The sequence below is a fragment of the Rhamphochromis longiceps genome, linkage group LG1 (assembly GCF_057381845.1).
Source record: "Rhamphochromis longiceps isolate RC_006_pf linkage group LG1, R_longiceps_female_GT1.1, whole genome shotgun sequence".
Taxonomy (NCBI): Eukaryota; Metazoa; Chordata; class Actinopteri; order Cichliformes; family Cichlidae; genus Rhamphochromis; species Rhamphochromis longiceps.
The window spans coordinates 26,650,304-26,667,588 of record NC_140557.1 but is presented as its reverse complement, the minus strand read 5'-3'; the positions used below and the strand labels follow the sequence as shown (position 1 = coordinate 26,667,588).

Sequence of the window (17,285 nt, the reverse complement as noted above, 5' to 3'; positions counted from 1 at the left end):
CTTTTATGTTGATATAAACAATATTACTGGACTTGACTGAAACTTTAAATTTTGCATTGATCCAAATTGATTTTTTTACATAGAACCATATTTTAATTATTGAACCAAGCTAATATATTGAAATTTAACCAACCTAATGTATTCACATCGAACCAAATTAACATGAACTAATATGTTTGTGTTGAAGCCAGGTAATTGATTTACATATATTCAAACTATATTTTTTACATTTCATTTTATTTCAGTTCAAAAACGCTCTGCATTTCCTATAAAAAACAAGACAGTTGGCCAACCAATTATTTCAAAATTATTTATTGTTCCAAACCATTTTAACTATAATCAATAGAGAGGATTAGTAATATACAGATTTAGTGCTACGGCAGAAATGATTAGAGAAATGTTTGTTTTATAAAACCTGCAACCTTTTGAAAACCAGTATAAAACCTGCAACCTTTTGAAAACCAGTATAAAACCTGCAACCTGTCTAAAACTGGCATAAAACCATTATAAAAACTCTTTTTAAACCAATTTGCAAGTACTCAAAAATGTTTATATGTGCACTGTGCCTGTACAATGTAAAAAAAAATCTACACATGTATCAATGAAATCAACTTAAATCTCCCTTTCAAATGGGTGTTCTTATAATTTTTGAATGTAGAATACCACTGCAGGCCAACCAAGAAAATAACCAAGCACACATGCACATGCATGTGCACATACACATCCACACATGCATGCAAACACACTACTGTGCAGTGTTAAGTTCACAATTAAGTTTGCGAATCTTAGAGGTCATCTTGTTAAAGTCAAGCTCCATCATAATCTTTTGAAGAGCCTCAAAGGTGAACCTGAATCCTCGTGGATATTCCATTTTAAGAGCATAACAGAGTCCAAAGACCATTGCCACTCCAGCTGCCACAGAAGGCAACTCATTCAGGACTTCCACACCATCAATGATTATCCCGATGTCTCGACGCTGATGTAGGAGGCTTGAGTTGTCCCTGAAGATGAAGAGTGCCATGGTGGTTACTCTGCAGCTCTTCCTCAGCTTCATCTTTCTGGGATATCTTGAGGTAAAATATGGAACAAAATGTACAAGTGAAGAACTGAAGTCTGGCACACCTGATAAATCTTTGACCATAATAAACTACTATTTTGATAGTTGTTTGGTCACAGACTATTAGAACAATTATTTGACTAATCAGATTGTGAATTGCATAATCATTAAATTAAATCAATGGTGGAAAATTTTCATAAATGTTCCACAAAGCCCAAGAAAAAAAAGAAAACAATACAGAACCCTAAGATATTAACTTGATGAGTTGATTAATCGTTGCTGTCCTACATTAATCATTGCATTTAATAGCAGAGTTGTCAAATTTACATCAAGAGACTGCATCTCATGTAGAGACAGAACAGATATGGACATACCATGTATTCTTTTATCAAGTCCTCAACACATCAGCAAGGTGAATGAGAGGATAATGATGGAGGGTCTAGATTATTATGAAATGTTTAAAAAGGATGTGCAGTGTAAATGCAAAATGATACCTGTTCAGATTAAATGAAAATGTATGCTTCAGCCATGGAATGGATGGAGCGATCTGTGGTTCTGAAAGCATACAGAAAAAAAAGAATAATGTTACTTCTCTATAAAACACATAACATAGAAAAACCAAGAAATACGTAACATGACATACACATCCTTATAAAAAGCTAGTACTATAATTTGATTTAGGTTTACCAAACAGTCTACAGACCAGCCATTAGCAACTAAGTTTGGCATAGGGTCAATTTAATGCTGTTAAAATTAAAATTTCTTCAGAAAATGCAAATTTTTCCGAGCCGCGCCTGAAAGTCAATTGAAGGAATTAGTCTTATGTCATTGATCTTATATGCTGGCGTGTTATTTCTGTCTCTAAATCATGCACATTAATAATTATCTTTTGCGCTCGGTGTACACACACATAACACACAGATATTTATATGAAGAGAGACAGAGACAAACGTGCGCGCACAAACACAAGCTTGTGTCTAGAAACCGCGCGCTCACCAGAAAAATTCAAACGAAGCGGAGCACGGAGTTATACTATGAATGTTATGAACTATGAACTTATGCTAGCTAGCTGTATCCACCACCGATGCATCGTGGTAACGCTAGCTAGTTAGTATACTGGTAAAAAACGGCTTTTTGCCTAACTTGCATTCCTGACTGTGATGGTCGGTTTCTGGTAACCAGTTCTAACGTCGCGCCGGATAGCTAGCTAGCTTGTAGCTAGCAGCTACAATCATGCAAAAATTAGGGGTGGCTGTCGACCCAGCTTAAATGGGGTTATTTTCTGCAATTTTGGCAATACAAATTATAAAAGCTTTTGTAACACACTTGGCTTTACTTACGTTTATTTTCAGATGAAATTAATCAAAGATGTGACACGATGTTTCCAGCAGCCATGCAGAATAAAAATGGGTCCCGGTCTATTTCTGGTGGGCGTGTTCAAGTGCAAATCACTTTGACTCAAATTAAAGATATTATCTGTTCAACATGAAAAGAAATATATGTTTTGAGAGAAATCAAAAACTTTGCGTTGTGTCCTTTGTACAGATATTTAGTTTCATCCAAATCAAAAGTGGTATTTTAAAATGCAAAAAGAAAGGGTTTCACAATCAAATCAATGATTTTATTCTGTTTTGAATGGCACTTATTAGATTGAATGAATGACTGCATGTTAGACTTTTTTCAGTGTAGATGAAGAGTGTTAACACATTGCTGGCAGTCATGCAGACAGCCCTCCAGGGATTGAAGGAATAAAGGTCTTTCAAGATAACAAGATTTCAAGAGCTTGAATTGAAAGAAGGTCCAATTTAATTTCATAGCTGAAGGTTTCATTTAATGGTGACGTCTGACTCCACTTTTAGCCTTGGAAAAACAAAAAACAAAAAAATTCTGAAAATTATAATGTGCATACCAAATATGTTTCTTCTAAATCACATGCCGGTGTATCTCTGGATTTATGCGATCTACCTATGAGTGTGAATTTGGTCCGGCACACTGCATGATTGCAGACTAACAAAATAATAATTAGAGCATAATTGTACTGAATCACTGCTCAAGTTGGCCAAGACTAATGTTTGAAATATAAAGGCTGAGCTGTACTGTATCTTTGTGTTCTTATTTTTCTGATTTTGATGTCTGTGAGACATGCTTTCTGAGAACAACATCAATCAAACTGCAACAGTCAGGAGGTTAAGCCTGTCTAATTGTCATGTGACTCCACTTCTATGGATTTGCAGAGGATGAGCATGGTCCTAGCAGTCTGGAGGCAGGAACACAGACAGAGGGAAAGGTTAATACCACTTGTGGCTTTTTATCCTATTGCCATCATTTGGTTATGTAACACAATTGTCCTCAAGGGTACGAGTTCCACACGCATACTGAATAACAACATGAGGTATACAGCAGTTTACAGTTGGCATCCACCAGGAGCAATCTTTAATATCCTGCAGTTTACTGTCAATAGTATGAACTATTACTGTTTTCTATAATTTATGAGTTTCACTAACAGGGGGCACAAAAAACTTTTAATGCTTCATGTTGAGGAACTCTCCCTGATACTGTATGTGTTCAGGGATCAAACTGTAGGTTTGAGGAGAGCACTTGAGAAGCGTGCAAAAGTTTCTGGTAGTTGCATCACGTTACCGTGTTGCTGTTTGCATCATACAAGATGTTTGGGATTGAACAGTGGGTTTAGCTTGCTTTTACAGTGGAAATCAAAGAGACAAACAAGCAACAATATAAAACACCCTCATTTTACTGTGATCATCGACTTCTGACTGAACTTTATTCCATGATAGATAAACAATTTCTTGAATCCTGGACATCCTACATCATAGGATGTGGAAAAATGTGGACGATTATTACTTTTTTTTTATTGCTAATGTTTTCCTTAGCTATGAGGGTTCGCCACAGAAACTCCATCAGCTCTGCCTGCATACTACCCTGTCTCTAACATCCTCCTCTGTCACACCAAATCTCAGCATGTTATCTTTTACTACATCCATGAATCTTCTCTTTGGTCTTTTCCTCCTGCCTCGCAGCTCCAGCTTCAGCATCATTTGTCCAGTGCATCCAGTATCCATTCTCTGCAAGTCTAAACTATCTCAGCTTTTCCTCTCTGTCTCCAAAGCACTCAACCTGAGATGTCCCTCTGATACACTAATTTCTAATCCTCTAATTAGGTCATTTAAACTAGACCATACATCACTAAAATAAAGCCTGGGTTTGGCCAACTAAATAAAAAAAGGCGGTTGTAGCCTACTAAACTGATTTAAAGACCTTTATTTTATTCTATTTATATGTGTGCATTTATACTGAGTTATTTTACCCATTTAATTAAGAAATTATATTTAAGCAACCTGTCATTATCGCCTGTCACTTTCTGTTTAATATTTCTATAAGAGAAAAACTGTCACTTGGCAAACTGAATTAAATCTAATATATCTATCTAATACAGAGAGAAAAGCTTGGATGCAAGTAAGACCTACACACAAAACTTATCGCATAGGAGATACTGGCTGAATAAAACGAACAACCCTAAAACTGAAGTAGGATTGACTGACACTTCAGGCAGCCAATCAACTCCCTCTAAACTATGACTCGAGTCACCGTTTGCGGTTCCGTGATTGCTATTGGTTGGATTAAACATGGGAAGCTGACGTAATCATTGCGCGGGTCTGTCAAAAAAAGTATCTTAATTTTACCCACCTAACGCTTCTGCTGAAACTCGTAATGACTGCATGGCTTTCAGTTAATGTTCGGGTGAAGTTTGTAAGTCTCCGGGAAAATTGTTACGTTTAAGGCGCATTTTTTTAGTTAACGGAAAGTAGAGCATTACGTGACAGTCAATAAATTGGATTAGCGCTAAGTCAAGTCACCGGTGAATGATAGTATTGTAAACCTGGCTAGCTAGCTAAACGGACAGGTGAGACTGAGCACTAAACATTAAAAACGCTTGGACCTAGTGTTGTTATGTGCTAAGCATTTTCCTTTGTGTGGTCCTCTAGCTCTTCTGTCGTCTGCTAACGTTGCATGCAATAAAAGGTTTAGGTCTTCAGTAGCTGTCAGCTGGTGTAGAAGTCATTGGGTCATCATGGAGAGTTACAGTCAGCGGTTTGAATCCACCACCGGACGGGACAGTAAATCTCAAAAGAAGAAGGGCTCCACTTCGTCATACACCGATGACGGAGACCGCAAACCAAAATTTGTAAGTATGAAAAGACTAAAACGAGCTTTGGTTTTACTCTAACGGTATGATACAGAAAGCATTTGATAAACGCTGCAAATAGATGGTCACTCAGTGTGTTATGCTTTCCCTATGATACAACCAGCCACAGAGAAGGACATTGATGTGGACAGAACAGTACACGGGTAGATGGCCCTCCATATAAAGAATGTAGCAGACACCTTGGATCGGTATTTTCTATTACTTTCAGAACGACCAGTTTGGATAGACAAACAACCACGGTTAGACCTCGTGGTGAAGATGTGTCATGCCTTCGTAATGTGCTTGCATGTCTGGGGAGGCTGAGAGAAACGAACAGTTAACAAAGCACAGGAGGCTACACAAGTAATGTTTTATATGGTAGAATTTCTTCGACAGCCATAACCTTGAGTGTTTGTTGACTTTGCATGTAGGAAATCAAAAGGTTAAAATTAGCACAGGGTTTAACTGACACTAATCCATGCATTCCCTCCTACAAACAAGACAGCATTTAGTCTCTTTGGTATTTGTCGGTTGTTGTTCTTCAGCTAGTCTAGCTGTGTAAACAAAATCATGTTTTTTTTTGTTTGTTTACACAGCTAGACTAGCAATTAAAAAAACAACAACAACCCCAAACCCTTTTCATTTTCTGATAGGAGACTTGCTTGTGACACAGATCTCTTTAAAGCATGCTCAACCTGTGCTTGAGAGTGTTACTCCAAGTCAAGTTCCTGTGGCCACTGTTCAGAGACTCCAGTGGAAAATGAAGCAAAATTTAGTCTTTCTCAAATGGTTTCTGTCCACTCCCACTGATGACCTGTTCGTTTAACATCTGACAATGCAATCCATAATAGGAATTCGGATTCACCTTCTTTGATTAGTGTACAGTGCTGGATGAAAGTTACGTTTGAAGCATAAACATGTTTATCTACAGTGTATAAGAATTAAAACCTGATAAATTAACTCATTGATTTAATATTTGAGAAATATGTTGCAAACACATTACCAGAGTCTCTGGTAACTTGAGATGGTCATTGTTATCTGGTCACTTTATATAAAACTGTAGCTAATTCTGATTGGCATGCTACGGTAACATTTAATGTCTATTCATTCAGCATAAATGCAGGAAACCTATTAAAGTGAATTTTAAATGGTGTTAAAGAAATAAATCATGGAGTATCTACAATGTTTCTATCCGTCCTCCAAATCCTTTACTAGACATATTTGATGTAGTCAGGCTATGCTGCTACTTTATATTTTTATTACTAACATAATTTAATCTAGTTTTGTTATATATTATTTCTTGATATCTTTAGACAAGTGGATAGAAATTGAGTTTCAGTGGTTCGAAATATGCCATAAAAACTTGAGTCTGAGCCTGCCTGTTTAAAGGTGACTGTAGTACTTTGAATCCATCTGCAGGACCTTGCTGAATCTGTGATCTCATGGATATGTAGGTGGGAAAGCAAGAGGACAAAGCCTGTTCTTTTTCCCCAGCCAGGTTTCTTTTAGATTGCTTGATCCAAGACAAAGGTGTTGGAAGCCTTGGTCTGCATTCAGTCTAAAATGACTGCACCAGCCAGATGGGACCAAGAACTCTCAGCAAATCTTCCTTCCATCAACCAGAGGTGTTTGGCGTAAACAAAGATGTCCAGTCAAGTGTTGGACACCTTTCTGAGATTAATTTAGAAGGCTTTTATTTTATTGGCTAGTCTGCTAAAAAATGTTAAGACAACTTTATAATTTCTGTTTAAGCCAAACTCTTTGTTCCATAAGTAACTTTGCTCATTGAAAATGTGCAGCATATAGCATAGTAAAATCTCAGTGGACTTCATCTCACATGGAATGAGGCCTTTTGATGTCTTTGCTGTGACTCCGCTCAGGTGGTAATTTTTAGAAGAGTGTTTCAGTGCCTAATTTGTAAGTTAGGAGGATCTGCAACACAGGGAGGGTGCAGTTCCGGTATGATCCGACACAAAGTAATCCCTGAGTGTTAGTGTCTGTCTGGATGAGAGACACCAAGTTGCTTTCACAGGATCTTTAAATTAGGAGTGCCTGCCTCTTCTTTTAAAGAGGAAATACCAAAGAAGCGAGGTTTTCTTCAGTTGATAGAGTTAACTACATGTTAGTGAATTTTTCGATGACATCCAGTTTCAATAGAGGCAGTATCACAAAGCCTAAGGAATGAGTTGTTGCTGTGGAAACAAAAGTCATCTTAAAGCCAACGCCTGCTTTACTAGGATCTCCAACATTTTTTTGAATGCCTCATGGTAAGGGGAGCAATGTATACCACCCCCATCTATATATAACACCCCAAACATGCTGGTTTTATTCTTGATTCACCTTCTTGTCAGAATAACATCTGGATTTCTTGAGATTTCTCCATCTTTGTGTATTTAAAAAAAAAAAAAAAAAGAGTATTGAAAAACTGCAGCTTGCATTAGTGGGCTTTCTTTTACAGCTTCTCGTGACCTTTGCTTTTGCCTCTTGAAAGCAGAGGTCACCACCATCTCCTCTGCTACAGCTGTAATGCAGGATGTTTTCTTAATGAGTTAACTGAAATGTTTGTCTGCTGGTAAATGTGCTATATCCATAGTGCGTACTCTCCCAAAGATTGTTCAAAAAGCACTTTATATCTGGTGGAAACATGTCAGATCAGTGTGTTAATGTAGTTGTGAGATGCCTTTTTGCCCTTTTTTTTTCTTTTCCCCAAATGGACTAACTGAAGGACTGGAATTGCTGTGGCCATAATGAATTTTACTTTATCAGTAATTACCGTGTTTGGCAAGTTCTTCTTTCATCACAAAAATGTCCTTTATATAGTTTTTAATTGGTAGTTATTTTGTTGTGTGGCTTTTTGGCCAGTTCCTATCATATTCCAGCAGAGGTAGAACTAAAATGATAAAGTCATTACCGTTGTTATTTAATTAAATTGGAAAATAATATTTTTGAGAAAGACCTCATAGATGACTACATGTAACATGTGTTAAGGAAATCGGTTTTGTGTGGCTGAAAGAAAAAAAAACAACAGTATATTGAATTTTTAAATAGTTAAATATCTGTTTTGGAATAGGTCTTAAAATTTGTATTGGTCAGGCTCCATGTAGCAGTTAATTTGTGATAGAAATGTTGTTTTATATGGTGACCATGTAAAAACTTGATAACAACAAAAAAGTCCTGCCAAAATTAATAACCCACACACATGCAAATATTCTAACACTGGCAAATGGTAAACAGTTTTGCCTAGAGGCAACTTTGTCAAAAATGTCATGTTTGGTACTTGGTGATGCAAGTTTCTGGGACATGTGCTATAATAAATAAATTAATTTATTTAAATCAGCTGTATATCTGGCACACCATGGACATTTGGGAAGGAAAACACATAGTCAGGCCAGTTCTATTAAAGGCAGCGAGTCTTTGCTGATTTAATTGACAGAAGAAATAAGTGCATCTTTCTGATATTTTTGGATCATTCATTAAATGGTAAATGGCCTGTATTTGTATAGTGCTTTACTTAGTCCCTTAGGACCCCAAAGCGCTTTACGCTACATTCATTCACCCATTCACACACTGGTGATGGCAAGCTACATTGTAGCCACAGCTGCCCACAGCTGCCACTGACAGAGGCGAGGGTGCCGGACACTGGCGCTGCCAGGCCCTCTGACCACCACCAGTAGCCAACGGTTGAAGTGTCTTGCTCAAGGACACAACAGTTAAACAACATTAAACAGAAACTTCTATTATGTGCATGAGTATGCAGACCTCCCTGCCAGTTGTTGGACTGGTGTTGATGTTTTGCAGAGTCGTACTGTCCACTCCATTTAAAGAAGCATTTTTTAAAAAATTGAATGTGAATGTAAAACGCCATTGTAACTCTTTGAATGTCAAAATAAGTGTAACAGAGTAGGGACAAATCAATACAGACATTTCACTGTCTCTATTCTTTTTAGATTATGCTGTATGCTGCAAAGAATGGGGCACAAATGTTTAACTGAAATGAAGCAAATTCTTGAAGCCTGAATGTAAAAATGTGCTCCAGAAGTGTTTGTTAGAATATTTGGTGCTTTTGCTTTGTGTATCCTGATTTGTTTCTTTTTGCTCCCCACTTATAGCACTTACCCTTTAGAAACATCACAGATGATGTGGTAAGCTTTGACAAACTGATATGCTTCTGTGTGTGCTTTGTGTCATCGATCTCTGCAACATCTAACGTCACCTTACTTGAGGTCACTGCTTCTGCTTATTTTGAGCATCATTAACAAAACCAAAACAGTCAGGCATTGGAGCCATTAACATCATAGGACAGACTTCTTGTTTGTAGTTTGTTTCATATTACTAGCATTGCATTCTAGTTTATTAATAACTGTTTTTTTTTATTCTGCTTGACTACTAACCATTTAAATGTGCTCATAATCATCTAAACTTGACTCCAAGTCTGGAGTATTTTTTTCTATTTTTAATTGTGCTTTCTTTCTTTCTACAGCTGGACAGATTCGCCAGTATTCGGATTCCCGGTAGTAAAAAGGAGCGCCCACCCTTGACACAATCTAAGCACAATGCAAACGACTGGTCCAGTTCTTCATCCTCCACCTCACATCATTTTGAGGAACTATCGTCAAAGATAAACTCAGAAAAGGAGATCTTGGCTCTTTTTGAAAAGATGATGGTGTGTTCTTACTTTTTGTACAACATTTTCACATTTCATTAAAAAAAAAAAGTGCTACCAGGGACTAAGTGATAAAGATATTCAAAAAGACAAATAATCAATTTAACACAAGTGATGATATTTTTCAAACTTTCATTTTAGCTCAGTAATTTTATGATCATGGCCACAAAGCAGCTGATATTTGGTTGCTGACGCTAGAAACAGTGCAGAATGCTAATGTCTTCCAGAGTCAGTTATGCATTCAAAAACAACATCAAATTTTGGCCACGGTAATGTTGTAGTTTTTTTTTCTCTTTTCTTTTTTAGGAAGACATGAACTTGAATGAGGACAAAAAGACTCCTTTGAGAGAAAAAGACCTCAACACAAAGAAAGAAATGGTCATTCAGTATATATCAACTGCCTCTAAAACTGTAAGTTTTTAAATATTTAAAATATTTCACCTATTTTGAGTTTAAATTAACTGACATTTTATATTTATGTGGTTGAATGTTTGCATTGAAACGTGTTGCTGATGCTTTTAATTAGCAGTGTCTAGCAGCCTGAAGAAGTTTGAGTTTCATACTTTCTAACTTTTTTGAGTGGAAGGTAACTGGTTGAGTTTTGGTTTGTGAGGTACCATCCACACGTGTTTTGGTAAACATCACTTTTTCTGTGCGTTTTGGCCTTTTTGGAGTTTGAAATCACAGAAAATGAAGCTTTTGAAACTGTTTCTGTATCAAATTTGAACTTGGAAAATGACTGTGTCACGCAACATCACATGTGCGTGCATTTATCTCCTTTTTAAACAGAAGACTATGACCCATGATATTGTTTATAGACCTTTGATTGGCCAGCTTTTCTGCAGTTAGAGGTATATGACCAACACTTTTGACAGCATGTGACATATATTTTTTGCATTTTTATGTGGATGGAAATCTTTTAAGAACAAAAGTGGAAAATCCCGCTTTAAATGGTGCGGGTGAATGTAGCTTGAATTTTAGGGCTAAATATTAGAATACTTGTTCACTGGTTTTCAGTTTTCGGCACCTGTTTAATTGTGTTCTTTAAATGTAGAAGGATATACTTGCCTTGAGTACTCAGCATCTCTCTCACTCACAGCAGTTATCATGACACTTAAGTTAACATTGTTGTTGTGAACAAACAACAAAATGAATTGTATTTATTTATTTTTTTTATACCACTTAAGACCAAAAATACATTGTCAAAAATCTTTGAAGAGAAGTGCAACGTCTCGCTTTCCACATAGGCACGCACTCTGTTGAGTGAGCAGCAGAGGTGAATTAGCTCTTTGCATATCTGCATTATTCTTGTTGTGTTTTTGTTTTTTGGCCCAGACATGGAGGTGGATTCATTTTTATTTTATGATTATAGCAAACATTTACTGCAGGTAATAAAGAGTGACTGGGAAATAGGAAAACAAGTTATTTCTGTGACAGTCATATTATTGTTGATGGATCACAGTATGTAGCATACAGTATGAGGTACAGGATATTAAAGAATATAAATATTTTAAGCTTCCACAAGTCATTGTAAAGCATCGATATATCATTTTTCTTACATGAAAAGGCTAAAAAAAGAACTTCCTGGTATCCAGACATTGTACTTGTCTTTTGCACTTCTTAAAAGTTAATGTATTAGCTGAAGAAATGGGTAGGGGGGGAAAAAAAAACAAATAATTGACATTGTGAACAGTAAGGCCTATTCGTATTTGATAGCTACAGGTTTCTGGTTAAGTTGCCATCATGTGTTGCAAAGAAGTATGAAATAAGTCCAAGTCCAAATTTCTTACATCCAAGTAAGAAATTTATTATATTTGTTATAACCAGACATCCCTTCAAGTTTGCCTTAGGCTGTCTATCCTTGTCTCTAGTTACCATGGTGACTGGCCTGCATTTGTTACCTTTCATACCTGCATGGTAAAAAAATGTGGGCACCAACCAAAAAACAGTGAAATTAATTTCTTTAAGAGAGCAGATTTATAATACTCTGCATTTAAGAAGTGGTTCATTATGTGTTTTTGGAGAGAAGTTCTGAGAAAAAGGTCAACATTTCTGAGGAAATGTGGTGTCACTGAGTTTAAAACACTAAGCAAGGTGAAGTATATATCAACAAAAATGTTTTTACTTTTTACACAAAGGAACTTGAAGTTTTCTTGTTTTGCTTTTGCTTGTTTAACGTGCCATCAAAATAACAACAACAATGTGACCTTCTCAGTCATGTTGCTGTTTTGCCAATTGACCTTTAATTTTTAAACCGATGTATGCCACTTCCTTTTTTAGTCTGTGAATTTGGAGATAGCCTTGGAGAGAAACAATTTCCTTGTATGTTGTCACAAAAAATAATTGCTGACCTTTGACATTGTGTTTTGATTTATGTGCAATGCCCCTGCTGTGCAGGAAATTGAGTTTTGCCTTGCCTTAAATTGCTTTCAAAGAATCTTCAAAAATATGACTCCTCGATCAACTGAAGCTGAGCATGGGGAAAATTTATGTTAAGACCTGTCAAATGGTCAGAATCTGTGTAAAAGGGTTTATCCAAAATCCATGTGTATTGTTTCTAATTTGAAAATATAGCACATGGTTTAGCACAGCGGTCCCCAACCCCCGGGCCTCGGACCGGTACCGGTCCGTGAGTCGTTTGGTACCGGGCCGCGAGAATTGAAATGTATGGTTTTCAGGGTTTTTATCGGTTTTCAGCGTTATTTTGTTATGACTTTTATCGTTAACTCGGTTTTCCTGGGTCTTTTCACGTATGTTATGAATAAATCTTTTTTTCGGTACCGGTACTGGTTTTATTTTGTTGTATTTATCCGCGTCACCTTAAAGGCCGGTCCGTGAAAATATTGTTGGGCATAAACCGGTCCGTGGCGCAAAAAAGGTTGGGGACCGCTGATTTAGCACACAAAAGTCTACTGCATGCAGGCGGGGGCTAGAATTGACCTACTAATGGGTCCATGTGCAGTAGGGCTTTGCCATATTGTATACCTAGAAGTTGTGAGTCATGGTTTGTCTGAGAGCATGTTAGCATGTCCGTCTCTGCTAACAACTTAATACCGTTAACAAAAATAAGCAGCTAGTTCAACAACCTTCAGTAAAGAGCAATGCAAACACTTTGCAAATTTTAAAACAATTGTGCTAAAGGTAGAAACAACACAAATTTGTTTCACCATTTTATATTGGCAACTGGTGCAACCCTAAAGTAAACAAATTACTCAACCAAGAACTGATGCTTCCGCTCGCTAGTTGCACTCCTTAATGACAGGAAGTGCCAAGCTTGGGTGGAAATTATTATTATTGTTGTTGTTGCACAGTGGTAAAGCAAGATATTAAGCAGCTGGTTAGAAAACTTGACCCAAAATAACACAAACACCCCAGGTCGAAACTCTTTTTCAGTTTTCTTATCTGACAGTATTGTGAAGTTCCTACAGAGTTACATGAATAATTTGCCGTTACTGTAGTGTTAAATTAAAGTTTTAAGCAGTCATGCTATACGTGTACGCTACTTGGGCTGCACTATGTTAGTGCTTACATTTGCTTTTTTACTATGTCATTTGATATAATGCTGTGTGCCACTAATATTGCACTACGATGCTTCTGCTGCTGGAAAGTTGTTTCAGTAGATTAACACTTTGATTTAGATTGTGTCTCATCAGTGACAGTAGCTCATTGGCAAAGGTGGATAGAAAATGCTGTTCATTTACTTGAATTAATAAATGTTGCTACCCGCTATCTTTTTTCCTTTCGTCTGAAATATGATTATTGCAAATTTTCTTGAAATATTGTGATATAATTTTGAAGCTATACCACCTACCCATGCAAAGTGTGAAAATTCCAGGGAATTTGTTATATCTTAAATAGTTTAATAAATCGCACTGCTGTTCAAGGTGAAGTGGTCAGAGTATTACTACCATGGAGTGAATGTGTACAGAAAGTATATGCAGATCTTATCAGGCTGTTTTAATAATGACGTGTAAAGATAAATGAGTTTAGCTCCAAAATTTTGTGCATAGTCTCACTCCCATCTGTAGTGCATATTTAATATGACATCTTAGGCTTTTGTGTAAAGGTTTTGTAAATGAATGGTTCATTAACATTTTCAGACCTTACCTGTGCTTCTACATTAAAGGAAGGGTATGTTATTACGCTTTTTCATTTTTTTTAATAAACTGGTCTGGTCTCACTTCAAGATCAAATTGAAGTATGTGGCCTTTTAACTAAAATGTCTTTGACACCCGTGGTCTATTGTATGTTAATACAATGCTCGCATAAATGGTACATTATGAGTGCACATCATCTTTCTCCTGTACACACTAGCTTTGGGTCAAGTCTCTTTGAAATTCAGGGGGGGTGTCTTCCAAAATGTATTTTCTGTGAAGGTTTCAAGAGTGGAGTACATCCCTGACCAACCTTAGAACTCTAATCAGGCAGTATTAAAAAAACACTAAACAGTGACTCACTGGTCCATTTTGGCTATAACCTCAGTTGAAATGATTATTAAAAGAAAATCATGCATTATGCTCCAAGTGCACATTTTAACATATGAAGCTTTTAATGCATCTGGAGTCTATCCATGTTATGTGGATGGACTTGCTGTCACTGGGCAAACAGGGTGCCACGAATGTTCCTTTGATAAGAAACACCAGAAGGACCCGGGCCTGTTTCTACCAAGAGCAGCAATCATACTTTCCTCTTGCTGCTGAAAGCCCAAGAGATCCTGAAAAACAAACCGCCTAGTCATCATCATTTCTCACCAGGATGGGAGAGGCAGTTGATCATTGGGCTTGAAGAGGAAAAGAGAGGGAGGCAGACACTTTCTGTATCCTTGATGGTCTGTTGTGCAGCCAGGCAGTGGTTTGTTTTTGTGAAATTGCCACCACCATTCGACTTAACTCAGCACCGAGCAAGAGACATACAAAGTGGGAGTTGGACTAAGCTGATGATGCTTGCAATCAAGAACCAATTTGTAAGCGGAGCAGAAATGACATGTTTTAGCCGTGGTAACAACACTGGAGGGTTCTGATGTTGTGCGAGTGATAGTTTCATAGGACTGCTATCTGAAATGAGTGGAGTGCTTTGATGTGTTTTGTGGTGATGAGCATGAGCCATGTTGTGAAGTCCAATTGAACATGGAACACATGCCAAATAAAATGTTTTCCCGGAGTTCAATCAGGACAACAAGCTACTCAACAATCAGTATCACATGAGCTAAAGCTATACTTTTCTGGCTGCCATTTCAAAAGCTTGTACACCTTTGACTTTTCTATATATGTAACAAGCTTCTATTTATTGGGCTATAAGACTGTTTGCTGCTATACGATACATTCTTTGAATAAAAATGACAGGTTTTATCACTGAAGTTTTGAAAAGTAAATATATTTGTATTGTTTTTCAGATTAGAGGCCTTTCTGTATATATTTCTATAGAGTAGGGCTTTATAGAAGAGGTGTGAGGTGAGAAACAGACTGGATATATTTCTTTTTTCATTTTTCTTTTTTGCCAGCCTGTTGGGATTAGGGATTATATATTCCTTCAGATAGTGATAGATGGTGATATCTGAGGTCTTTGATCAATCAAGAACATTACAAAAAGTAAGTTTAGCTTCAAGTCTTTACCACCCACCCACACAAAAGCAGTAGTAAGTCTTACTCAGTAGTAACCCTAGTGTCTTGTCAGGGAATGAAAAGGAAATTCTTGGTATAGCTACCCCCCCCCCCCCAGGTTCATGCATTCTAAATATATAAAGTTAATAATTAAGGTCTTTTTCAGTAATTTTGCTTGTTGTGTTGTTGATAGTTTTGAAATTTTATACTTTTTAAAACATTTCCATTCAGAAATACCTTAGACTAGAAATGTGTATGGACATGTAAGGTGTGTATGTGTGTGTATAAAGTGGGAACTTTTTAGAGGTACATTAAAATGAGCAAGCATGGGAATAAAGCTAAGTGCTTTAGGATTGGTCAAAAGTCAGGAAAAACTGGGCAATTTAAACAAAAACAAACAAACTTTTTATTTTTACTTGGCAGAATTTGCAAGGCTGTATTTGAGAGATTTCTTCTTCCTTTCTTTTCATTTTACAGGGCAACTTGAGAAGCAGCCATCAGATTTCTCCCCAGGAATTCCTTAGTGAGCTGAAGTCAGGGGTCATGGATGAACGTCTGTTTTCCTGTCTAGACTCACTGCGAGTGTCCCTTACCAGCAACCCCGTCAGGTATGGTACAAGATTCTGACACTAAAAGTGGACTTGCCCTCTTTAGGTTTAATTCCCCTCTCTTGTCGCTGGTAGTTTATTATTTGACAGTACACTGTACGGGGACACCAGACTATATACCTTTCTTTATGTAGTATTTCTGTCTCTTATTTTCTCCTCTGTAAGTTCTATTACTTCAAATTTAGTTCATATTAATCTAATCATCCTTTAATCATGTTTTTGTGTGTTTTTTTTTTTTTTTTTTTTTTTTTTTTTTTTTTTTTTGGCGTGCAAGTTTAAGTGTTTTGCTGTCATAATGGCAGGTGTCAGTTATAAAATGTCCAGTCAGTATTGTTGCTAACACACTGACATGTTGTGATGGTTGATGCTTTATTGCATCTTTGAAGCGCTAAAAGCAAACAAACAACTAAGACCAGCTCAATACTGACCTGTCATGTGTCACTCCTGTCTGGTTGCACGCCAGCATCTTGTAGAAAGTTGCCTGCTTGCATTATAAGTATTACTGCCCTCAGCTACCTAAACTGTTTGTGGAAAAAGTAAACAAAAAAAAAAAACAAGATTTCTTGAAGGTTTAGGTGCCACACATTAGGTTTGATCAGGTTATTTAACCAGTGTCTGTCTTCTCATATTTTTGAGTATTCTCATTCCATATTTATAGTAATCAGATAAATACTAAGATGAACTCTATTTATATATGTTTTGGGAAAATAAATGTGTATTAAATGCAAAAACATTTGTTGGAAGGTTGCTGCCAGAAGGTGCTTAATTACTTCAGTTTATTTAGTTACTGTTGCAATGAGAGGGCTCTTTCACTCTCATTTCTCTTTCACAGGCATTTTCTGTGACAATGACATTTTTAGCAGTCTTTCTTAATCTTGTCCTCTAGACCATGCACCATATTTTGAACTGAAGCAGTAGCATCAGCATCATTCAGTGTTCAGTTTGTGTTCATATTTACATCTTATATTGGTAATAATATTTTTTTTTAGTTTCATGTTAACTTTGAGCATAGTTTTCTCTATTTGTAAGGTTAATCTGATGGCAGAAATGAGTCTTACAGCCTAGCAATCAATACTGCCTTTTAGCAGTTTTTGTTTTGTTAAAGAAGAGTGATTAAACTGTAAATTTTGTATCAATATTGATCTAGGTGACT

General features: G+C 36.7%; 1 protein-coding gene and 1 long non-coding RNA gene across 5 annotated transcripts in view; one reads left to right on the top strand and one right to left on the bottom strand.

Annotated features, from left to right (window-relative positions):
• Positions 1–935: 935 nt before the first annotated feature.
• Positions 936–2,731, bottom strand: LOC146678835 (uncharacterized). Of its 4 annotated transcripts, none has more exons than XR_014911459.1 (3): positions 2,398–2,731; positions 1,552–1,612; positions 936–1,067 (listed from the first exon to the last, which is right to left on the bottom strand). It is a non-coding gene; the product is annotated as an uncharacterized LOC146678835 (long non-coding RNA). The 4 variants fall into 4 exon arrangements; XR_014911455.1 differs by lacking the exon at positions 2,398–2,731 and adding an exon at positions 2,054–2,379; XR_014911452.1 differs by lacking the exon at positions 2,398–2,731 and adding an exon at positions 2,201–2,375.
• Positions 2,732–4,720: 1,989 nt separating this feature from the next.
• The window catches only part of LOC146678834 (protein diaphanous homolog 3-like), a 166,260-nt gene continuing 153,695 nt past the window's right edge, over positions 4,721–17,285 (top strand). Inside the window, exons 1-6 of the mRNA XM_085403617.1 lie at positions 4,721–4,979; positions 5,062–5,261; positions 9,371–9,403; positions 9,742–9,924; positions 10,231–10,335; positions 16,002–16,132. Coding sequence (XP_085259743.1) covers positions 5,148–5,261; positions 9,371–9,403; positions 9,742–9,924; positions 10,231–10,335; positions 16,002–16,132 — 566 coding nt within the window. The 5' untranslated portion in view covers positions 4,721–4,979; positions 5,062–5,147. The remainder of the gene's footprint in view (positions 4,980–5,061; positions 5,262–9,370; positions 9,404–9,741; positions 9,925–10,230; positions 10,336–16,001; positions 16,133–17,285) is intronic.